At 39.8% G+C, this 11,066-nt stretch overlaps 1 protein-coding gene across 1 annotated transcript; it reads left to right on the top strand.

Annotated features, from left to right (window-relative positions):
* The first annotated feature begins 256 nt into the window (after nucleotides 1–256).
* On the top strand, nucleotides 257–10,737 carry ftcd (formimidoyltransferase cyclodeaminase). Its single transcript, XM_007228932.4, has 14 exons — nucleotides 257–377; nucleotides 456–639; nucleotides 1,573–1,701; nucleotides 2,547–2,635; nucleotides 3,178–3,357; nucleotides 3,999–4,136; nucleotides 4,415–4,546; nucleotides 4,641–4,702; nucleotides 5,488–5,617; nucleotides 6,233–6,394; nucleotides 7,099–7,142; nucleotides 8,266–8,404; nucleotides 8,566–8,661; nucleotides 10,449–10,737. The coding sequence occupies exons 1-14, from the start codon at nucleotides 324–326 to the stop codon at nucleotides 10,530–10,532; spliced, it is 1,623 nt and encodes a 540-aa protein (XP_007228994.2). The 5' UTR covers nucleotides 257–323; the 3' UTR covers nucleotides 10,533–10,737.
* The last annotated feature ends 329 nt before the right edge of the window (nucleotides 10,738–11,066 follow it).

The raw sequence follows: 11,066 nt of genomic DNA, 5'->3' as shown, positions 1-11,066 counted from the left end.
AGAGGCCAATATGTGAAAGCCCAATGTTGGTGTTTATTTTATGGTGGCAATTGAGTTTTGGTGATGCAAGGCTTGACCTGAGATTAATGATTTGGATTAGGATGGCGAATACTTTTGGCAATATAGTGAATGTCTGTGACTGAGTGAATATGACAGACTTGTGTGTTATCTGAAGTGACAGGCCAATCATTGGCTGCTGACCCAGATAAGGCCCAGTGGGGCGGGTTAATCATTCTAGAGGAGCACTAACTTAACTCTCTATAGATCCGTCGAGGACCCAGTGGTGGAGCCGCTTCAGTCTGTGTGTCTTACCTCTCACAGCCATGGCTAAGCTAATCGAGTGTGTGCCGAACTTCTCAGAGGGACGAAATAAGGAGGTAAAAGCAGATTCTGACCATTATTGACTGTCACAGACCAGGAGAACCCATACTAACTTTATTAATTCTCTTTACCAGGTAATCAATGCCATAGCTGATGCCATCTCGGCCACTGAGGGCTGCAGTCTGCTGGACGTGGACCCCGGCTCGTCCACCAACAGGACGGTCTACACATTCGTGGGCCCCCCACAGGCTGTGGTGGAGGGAGCCCTGAACGCTGCTCGAACCGCCTTCACCATCATTGACATGAGCAAACACACAGGTACAGTTAACACTCACATCTTTATTAGAAATCACCATGCAAATAATAGTGCTTTCACTAAAGCTGGGACATTGTGTAAAATATAAAAACAATTGTAAATAAAAACAGAATGTAATTATTTTCAAATCTATTTTAACCATATTTTATTCACAATAGAACACAGAACACATTTTAAGACACTGAAAGTATGACACTTACGATTTAATGAAATACATGAACTCATTTAGAGTTTGATTTCAGAAACACATCTCAAAAAAGTTTGGGCAGCACATCAAAAAGCAGAAAGTGGTGCTAATGGTACTAATAAAAAACATCTGCATTAGGAGCAATTTGCAACTACTGTAACTTACAGGGCTGGGTATAAAAAAGGCATTTTATATAGTCTCTTTTGGTTAAGTAAAGATGGACAGATATCAGATCATCTTCACCATAATATCAAAATATAACCAAAAGTTTCAGAGTATTTGGATAAATCCCTGTACCCAAGGGACAAGGCAGACAGTCTAAAAATGCATGTTAAAGCTGTATCATGCAATGAATGCCAGTACTGCTGCCATCTTATGACCAAAGCTAATTCAAAATAGACTGAGGCAAAATAAAAACCATTCTGTGATTAAATGCATCAAATTTTTTATTTTAAGTGAGCTTTGGCCCTTTTGGAGTGGTTTCAAAACAAGGCACAATGCAGTGCATAGTAACCAATCAGAGCAGAGCCAAATTGGGACACCCAATAAAACCTATGTCTTTAAAAACATTTAATAATCTGAACATTTGATCTTCATTAAGATATGGAGTTATTATAACAATAATAAAACAAGTAAGCCTGTGCAATGGCAAGGGTTAAAGTGAGATAAAAAACATATTGTGTAAAAATGAATCATGTCTGTTATGATATGTAACCTTTTAGAAATCTGTCCATGTTTGAATGTGCAGGTGAGCATCCTCGGACAGGGGCCATGGACGTGTGTCCTTTTATCCCGGTACAGAACGCCAGCATGGAGGAGTGTGTGGAGTGTGCTAATGAGTTTGGCCGGAGGCTGGGGGACTTGCTTCATGTGCCAGGTGAGATAAACCTTTTAAAGGGACCTTATCAAAACAGTATTTATTTTTTTTAACTCATTTATTTTCTGATGTCTCAAAAATCGGAACATTTGATAGAGCAGTCCACACCCTCCCATTTATTTTGAAACGTTTAAGATTTTAATCTAGCACTGCTTTTTAAATCAAGAACAAAATACAGAACCAATCAGACGAAAGCTCATTTATATACAGCTCTGTAAAAAAGACCACTTCATTTCATGAATCAGTTTATCTAATTTTGCTATTTATAGGTAAATATTTGAGTAAAATTAACATTTGTTTTATTCTATAAACCTTGAACAAGAAAATGCAGAAAATTACAAATAGCTGAAATAATAAAAAAGATGCAGAGCTTTCAGACCTCAAATAATGCAATAAACAAGAGTTCAGAAATCAATATTTGCTGGAATAACCCTGGTTTTTAATCACAGTTTTCATGCATCTTGGCATGTTCTCCTCCACCAGTGTTTCACACTGCTTTTGGATAACTTTATGCCACTCCTGGTGCAAAAATTCAAGCAGTTCAGTTTGGTTTGATGGCTTGTGATCATCCATCTTCCTCTTGATTATATTCCAGAGGTTTTTAATTTGGTAAAATCAAAGAAACTCATCATTTTTAAGCGGTGTTATGTTTTTCCAGAGCTGTACATACAGTGTTAAAACACAGTGGGTTTAATTTTAAAGAATAAAGTATGGTTGGAAAAAGGGTTGTTTAGGTGTTGGGTTACCACCAATTTTTTAAGTGGGTTTCAGGAGCACATGTTAGTTTTTGTCAAAAGTTTTTGACAACATGTAACAAATTTATGCTCTCTCTGTCTCATTTTTAGTGTACCTCTATGGAGAAGCTGCGAGGACTGAAAGTAGAAGGTCTCTGCCATCTGTACGAGCTGGAGAGTATGAGGCTTTATCAGAAAAGGTCAGACTCTGGTCACTTTATTAGAAACACCCTATTGTACAGTTACAGACTGTATCTCACCTCAGAAACCAATCTATGAATAATAGAGTTTCCGGTTTGGTCTAAACCAAAATTGGAGCTGCCGTGAACCGCAGACAGGATCAAAGAACCAAATTTTGGTCTGACCAAAAGAGGTGGTGTCAGTCCAGATCAACTGAACCATGATTTGGTTTGTTTGCAGTGTGAAAGCACTTTTCTAAATGGTACTGACTTCTGAATAAATTACCAGGAAGTAGACGCAGGCTATGATCATGCATTCAACAACAAAAAAAGAAAATGTTTTAGTGCCGGAATCAAATTCCATTTTACGCATATCATGCAGCAGTACAGGCACAAATGCGTATGCTCTTTATTTCTATATCTACTGTAACTGTAGATTAACCCTTATTTATAAACTGACGATAATCTACAAACAATGTAACAAACAATGTACCTTTGGTGCAGATTTTGTTTCTAATAAAGTGGCCCGTGAATAAAAACTCTCTTGGATCTCTCCATTACAGTTAAAGAAGAGTGAGTGGGTTCCAGACTATGGTCCTGCCACCTTTGTCCCATCATGGGGCGCCACAGTGACTGGCGCCCGGAAGTTCCTCATTGCATACAACGTGAACCTGCTGAGCACCAAAGAACAAGCACACAGAATCGCTCTGGATGTTCGAGAGCAGGGCAGAGGCAAAGATCAGGTACAGTCAGGGGTTCCAAATCAATTCTCAAGAGTTATATCCTTGCAAGGAGTAAACTGTGATTTTGTTTTTGCTTGCTTTAATATACTAGTGCATCTCAAAAAATTAATATAATTGAAAAGTTCTTTTATTTCAATAATTCAGTCCAAAATGTGACACTCATATATTATATAGATGTATTACACACAAAGTGATCTATTTTAAGTGTTTATTTATTTTATGTTTGATGATTATGGTTTACAGTTAGGCTAAATAAAACCCAAAATTAGAATATTGTATACTTTTGGCAGTGTGGGCAGTGTGCTGAAAGTCCTGCTGGAAAATGAAATCTGCATCTCCATAAAAGTTGTCAGCAGACGGAAGCATGAAGTGCTGAAAAATCTCCTGGTAGATGGAGTTTCACATTTTGAACTGAATCACTGAAATAAAGTAACTTTTCAGTGTTATTCTATTTTCTTTGAGATGCACTAGTATACAGCCAAGCGAGCTCTCCCATTGGACACAACTCTATGAGCAGAGCCGAAGACCAAGCATGCTCTTCCCTTCCTAGCTAGACAATTACATTTAAAGGTTAAGAAGGATACTATCATAGAATGTCGTCAGTGTTGTTATTGTGTATTATGCTGTTGTTCTTTTTTTAGCCAGGCACTTTAAAGAAAGTTCAGGGGATGGGCTGGTACCTGGAGGAATCGAATCTGGCTCAGGTGTCCACAAACATTTTGGACTTTGAGCTGACTCCTCTCCACAAGGTGTATGAGGAGATCTGCAAGGATGCCAAGGTAGCTCTCTTTGTTTGGTAGGCCCCACCCTTGACCGAATTCTTACAGTTTTCTGATATGTTTTACCATGCTTTTACACTAGCAGGCAACAGAGCAAAAAGTGACCAGGCACACCAATATACGCCCACATGCTACAACACTAGAAATTTAAAGTGATGTGAGCAACTTGTTGTCTGCTGCTGTAAACACATGGTAGAATCATCTGCAGCCAAATGCCAATTCCAAACGTATGCACAGCCATTGTCCAGTGTGAATTCTAACTGTTTTTCTGTGTCCAGGAGCTGAATCTGCCTGTGGTTGGCTCTCAGATTGTGGGCCTCATCCCATTAAAAGCAATGTTGGACTGCGCTGACTTCTATATCCAGAAAGACAAGCTATTTGTGGTTGAAGAAGAGCACAAAGTCCGATTGGTAAGCGTTTTACAGTTGTAGAACCAGAAGAAAAAAGTGTTCTTATGAATACTGCAGAGAAGTTCTCTTACTATGTTCTTTATTCTTTGTTCAGGTCATCAGCAAACTGGGTCTGGACTCTCTGGGACCGTTTGTTCCCAAGGAAAGAATCATAGAGTGAGTGTTCTTTAAGTGTTTATTGGTTTAATCCTCCTGTTATGTTCATTTGAAAGGAACAGCAATGGTGTTTCCGGGTCAATTTGCATGTTTAATTATCCAATTAATATCCAAAATAACAATTATCCAAAATAATAATTATTCACAAAAATCCAAACAAGCAGTGTAAATATTTTATTACTAACTACATTGCTAATTACTCTATCAATATTTAGTGCAATAATGTTTCTTACCTCAAGCAGGTAATGGTTCAATCAGGATAATCACTCATTTTTCAACAAAAAAAAAACAAACAAAAAATGTTGAAACTTTTTTTTTAAAGACCAACATATTAGACATAATAGCTTTACATAACATTAAAACATAACACTGAATTTTGTTGTAGTTTTTGTTTATTGCAGGGGGTTATATGTTGATTACACTAATTATGGCAAGCAGAAAATGTTTTATACTGAAAAAAAAAACTTTTAACTATTTTTCCTAGATCTTTAAACTTTTTACAGTGGTGTCACACCTGTTCACATTGCACCGGTGGCTGGGTTTTCATTCTAATCAGCCAGCAGTTTCTCAGTTTACCAAAATTATCGTAGCATTAAGAACATCTCAACATGGAGAAAGAGAGTCTTCAGTGTAATGCTTCCTCAACCATCTAAGAATCCTCTTAGTGCTTAAGAACCTTTTGGGAAACCCACCCCAGAGGTGCTTCTGCTTGGCTGGAATGAAAACCAGGTATACAAGTATACAGGTTTGACACCCTGGGCTTATGGGGCTTATGCTGTGTGCAGGTACATGGTGGAAGCCAATCAGGACGAGGGCCGGCTGGTGTCTCTTTCCCTGCAGCAGTTTGTCCGCAGTGTTGGCGCCAGGACAGCAGCCCCTGGGGGAGGGTCTGTTTCGGCAGCCATCGCTGCTATGGTAAGACCAAGGCCTAACTGTCACACCCTTTTCAATCACTGTTGCTATGATCATGACACTTCACTCAATTGTCACCATGGCAACAAAGCCATGTCACAATCCTTGATTGCATTCCTCTAGCTAGTTAAGCTGCTGTTTAATGTAATGATCATTTCCTTCTTGGTGATTCTGTGTTAAGGAGACCTAGTTATTGCATCCCTGAACATTGCTGCATCAGTAGCAAAGCCTGGCTATTGCATCCCTCTCAGCCACTGACATGATAGCAAGCTTTACAAACAGGTCCAACTATCTGACTACCAGCACATTACACAAACACTACAGAGCAAACATTACTCTGGCTATTTCTTCTGCACTGAATACCACACGGCAGCACAAGTTTTAATTGCATCGGCCAGGTTCTGTTATGAATCTAGTTCCGGTTGCCAAGTATAGTATAGGAATCACCTCTTCCTCCTTTCGCCAATTATCCATTGCTAAGTAAAAAAAAATCACATTTGGCACAATTTCCCGTGGCCAATGCCAGGTCTCAGCCAATGGTACCATACGTATCAGCTGAGCTTGTTCAAAATTTTTCAGGTTATCTGGGCATTGACTCGTGCATTTCCTCTCTCTCAGGGTGCAGCTCTAGGCTGTATGGTGGGTCAGATGACGTATGGAAAACGACAGTTCGGGAGCCTGGATGGCGTGATGAGGAAACTTATCCCTCCGTTTTACCAGGCTATGAATGACCTGCTGCTCACTGTAGATGCCGACAGCACCGCGTTCAACAGCTACATGGTAAACACACACAGAGAAAATCAATCAGCATTTGATAGAACAACCAGCATTTGAGCTGGAGGACACCACAACAATTCTAAAGTCAAGGCCATAGTCCTTTTAAAGCAAACTTTATTTACTTTATGTAGTTCTTATGTAGCAGTAGGAGTAGTTCCTATGAAATTGGAGATTACTGTTGTTGACTCTTATCCACCATCCAAGCCAACACCAAGCAGGTTAATAACACTCCACCAGTTGAATTGCAACAACTAAATTCCAAATAATAACCCTAATAAAAAAGAAAAAGCAGTCGCAGGGCATGCAGGGGGCTGCTTTTGAGCTCTTAATCCCCTCTATACACATCAACACTACACAGCCACCCAAACATCCCTAGGAGGCCCAATTCTCCCCAATACTCCCCTTTGTCCACAGGGCTTAAACAAGTTCCTCAGATGAGCGGGTGCACACTGCTCGCATCGAGGTCTAACAACCGTAGGGTAACCAGTCCCTCCCCAAACAAAATAAAGCCCCCCCTAATTAACCCTATTAAGAGAGGCGGGGCATAGAGCATGCTGAGAGCAGGTTTTTGAGCTCTTAAACTCCATCCATGCTCAATGCCACCACCACTATACAGTATATATGCTACTACATAGTGTATGTACTAGAAATGTTTGCTAGAAATGTTAGGTTATCTGTATTAACTCCTCTTTTTATTGTAATTCAAGGCTGCCTTAAAACTGCCCAAAGGTACACCGGATGAAGTGAAAAGGTATGACCACACACATCTTCTTTGAACAGCTCAAAAACACACAAGTTTTATGGCTTTTCAACCAAAAAAATTGTTTTACTGTCATACTGGCTTATCAAATTGGACCATTTTTTGTTGAAAAAGAGTCCCTCAGTAATCACATTTATATTAAATATGAATGAGGTTGTTTATAGAGAAGACATCGGGTCCTTTCTTACACCCTGTGCGATGCTCGTTGCTATCTTACACCCCGTCAACAGTCTATTTTCACACCTTCCACCTGCGCTGTTTAAATAGCAATGACGCTTACGAATATATCTACACTGATTGGAGTGGTGGTGTGCAAGTGAGGTGCGTTCAGGTGAATTTCTGGTGTATTGCTATCTTGGTGGCAGCAAACAGGTGCTCCACAACACAGGTGCTACACTGACCTATTTAAACTCTAACAACAGTCAATCATCATCGCACTTTCACAGTGTGAATGCACAGGTCATTTTTTTTGCTAAGAAGCACAGATGCATTGCACCATGAATATACCAATCCACCAAAGTCAGAGAGTACCTTTCCCTTAAAGGGAATGTGAGGCAAGTTACACACTGATTAGTATATTGCACATTACACCCAAAACAAACCCATGATTAATTAAGAGAATAAGTTAATGCCTTTTACTCGTTTTGACCCACGCAAGGCATACTTTTCCCATCATTTTGATAGCAAAGACGCCCTGACATGCCCTAAATCAAGCTGCACAATGCATGGTTGACAGCTCACCTGTAGATCACTAAAATAGGGCCCATTATGGTAAAGCAAGATGACAAAATTTCCTGTTTCAGTCTAGATCATGGTTCACCAACCATCTATGGCTACCTTCCAGCAGACAATCTGGATAATTTTTTAAGCAATAATACACTCAAGGTTCATGCTCTAATGTGTAATATTGGCACTGCTGTGCTACGATAAAAAAAAAAAAAACTTCCACTTCCACTTCCACTAACATTTCAAGTAACAGGTCATATATTATCATATGTGCATGGTGCTCTGTGTTATGCCATGAAACTAAACAAACCCTTCATTGCGGGGCAGTATAGGAGTTCAGAAAAAAAGATGAAAGGTGACATCCTTATTAGAGTTTGTGGTTTCGCAGGAGAGAAGAGGCCATGCAGGAAGGTCTGAAGAAAGCAGTGGGTGTTCCAATGTCCCTGGCTGAGAGAGTGAACGTACTGTGGCCAGCGCTCAAAGAGATTGTCCAGTACGGCAACGTGGCCTGCAAATCAGACGCACAGGTGAGCAAAGAACTCTCGCCTGTAAATATTAAAATAAGCCCAATATACACATAACAACAGTCATGGCGGACTGTTTGTATTTAATTACATTTAAGTGTTAAAGTCTAAGATATCTTCAGATTTAGCACAGCACTGCATGTGTGTGTGACTCTTCTGAGCAGGTTGCAGCCAAAGCTCTGGAGACAGCTGTGTATGGAGCGTATTATAACGTCATCATCAACCTTAAAGACATCACTGACCAGGCCTTCAGGAAAGCTGTGAGTAACCCTATGAGTGCTCTCATAGCTCAGAATCTGATTTATCTTAAATGAAGGTCATCTCACAAATATGTTATCTAATGCTGTTCATACATTACACGACTTTGAAAAAAGACTTTAAAATAAAAAAAAAACTTTTAACAGACTAAAGTCTGACACCCTCTCACTTCTAAAGACAGGTCACAGGCTAATATTTTACAAAGACTGAGGATTACTAACTGCAAGACTGCAACAAGATTTTTTTTTAGCTTATTACCCATCATGCTTCTGGTGGAGATTACATACATACATATTACATATTAAGTCACAAATATTGTGTATATGAATACTGTGATTTTTTAAAGACTCACGACTTTTCTCCCGATCAACAGTTTATTTTTCTGTCACACTGTTAGTTCTTGATATTTGTTTAATAGAATACATTTTGTGGGGGTGGTGTTCAGAGTGGTCCAGCAGGCTTAGCACTGCCATTATGATCAGGAGATCGCCGATTCGTATCCTGTTCATGTAGTTTGCCATCAGCTGCCGGAGTCCTGAGAGAGCACAATTAGCATTGCTCTCTCTGGGTGGGTAGATGGCGCTCTCTCTCCCCTCATCACTCCTAGGATGATGACGCTCAGCAAAAGGCGTCTGTGAGCTGATGTATAAGAACCAAGTTGCTGTGCTTTCCTCAAAGTGCGCTGTGATGCTGCTCGGCAATGCTGCATCAGCAGCAGCTCAAAAAGAGCCGGTGTCTGACTTCACATGTATCGGAGGAAGCATGTGTTAGTCTTCACCCTCCTGGTTTGTTGGGGCATCACTAGTGATAGGGGGAGTCCTAATGAGTGGGTTGGGTAATTGGCCGTGTAAATTGGGGAGAAAATGGGAATACATTTTGTGTTTTTTGCTATAAGCTTGTATAGCAAAGGATCACAGTTTCACTGCTATACATTTGCCTTTGTTTTAGATAGAATTAATGCGATACAAAAAACATAATTCATGCAAAATTTGTATTTATAATTATTAATTATGTTTGTATTAAAAATAACACTGCACAATAAGACAAAGTAGTGCATATTGCCTCTGTGAGCGGGAGCTCGCAGGTGGAACCCCTGCTCATGCAGCTTTGCCATCAAGCTGCTGGCCTTTTGGCCAATTGGCCCTGCTCCCTCCGGCTGGGTAGATGGCGCTGTCTTCCCACATTACTAAAGGGTGATGTCCACAGCACAGAGCGTCTGTGAGCTGATGTATCAGAACCGAGTCGCTGCGCTTTTCTCCGAGCGTGCTGTGATGCTACTCAGCAATGCTGCATCAGCAGCAGTTCTAAAAGAAGCGGTGGCTGACTTCACATGTAATGATAGGGGGAGTTCTAATACGTTGATTGGGTAATTGTCTATGTAAATTGGGAAAATTAGAAATAAAAAATTAATATTATTATTAAAAAAACTGTACATACACTGTACATATTTAAGCAATTGAACATGAGAGGGAGTGTGTTATCGCAAATAACATTACAGCCGTGTGATGTGCCTTCCGCCAAAAAGTAGTTCCACAAAAACTGTAACAGAACTGTAACTACAAAACGGCATATTATACAGACTAACACCACGAACGTTATCTTGAAATCAAAATTGGGAAAAAGTGAAGTTAGGACTAAGAAATTCCAGCCAAGATGTGCAAATCTGTCGTCTAAGCAAGATGTGCTACTTTAAAGTATCTAAAATCTAAGTAGAGTAAAATATAAGTCACTTCAATTTAATGTGTGTGTTGTTTTCTGGCTGTGTGGATGTGTGTGTGTTTGGTTTCAGATGGAGGAGAAAGCGTCTGCACTTCTGAAGGAGGCAAAAGAGAATGCTACTGCAGTGCTGGAAGCTGCCAGAACACGCAGCTGAACACACATACACACACACACACACACACACACACACACACACACACACACACACATACGTTAAACCTACAGCTAATACATACTGGACACCAATACTCACCTGTGCTGCCACAAGAATAAATGTCCAGTTTCCCTAATTTTATACAGTACATGTTTTAAATCATGGAAAAAAGTGTCAAGTCTTATTCAATAAAGTGTTACAGTGACTTCCTGTGTGGCTCCTCTACCGTACAAAAATGTGTTGAAATGTACAAATGTACAAAACAATAAAAAAAACAGGTATGAAAACACTGTTGTCTTTCAATGTGGTGAAATGTCGCCATCTCGCGGAAAAATATGTGGAACACGCGAACAGCCCCAGCCACAGAAAACTGTATTAAAAATATATATAAATATCAGCACTATTTTGCATTGAATTTGCTCCTTCCGGTGGCCGCGACGGTACATTGCAAGAGGTCTGAGAAAAACAGGATACACACATAAAAAAATTAATAATAATAAAACATAGCTAGAACTTAGGAAATGCAGATAACAT

Source organism: Astyanax mexicanus, chromosome 23 (genome assembly GCF_023375975.1).
Source record: "Astyanax mexicanus isolate ESR-SI-001 chromosome 23, AstMex3_surface, whole genome shotgun sequence".
Taxonomy (NCBI): Eukaryota; Metazoa; Chordata; class Actinopteri; order Characiformes; family Acestrorhamphidae; genus Astyanax; species Astyanax mexicanus.
Note: the sequence above shows the minus strand (reverse complement) of the source record. Positions and strands in the feature narration are given on the sequence as shown.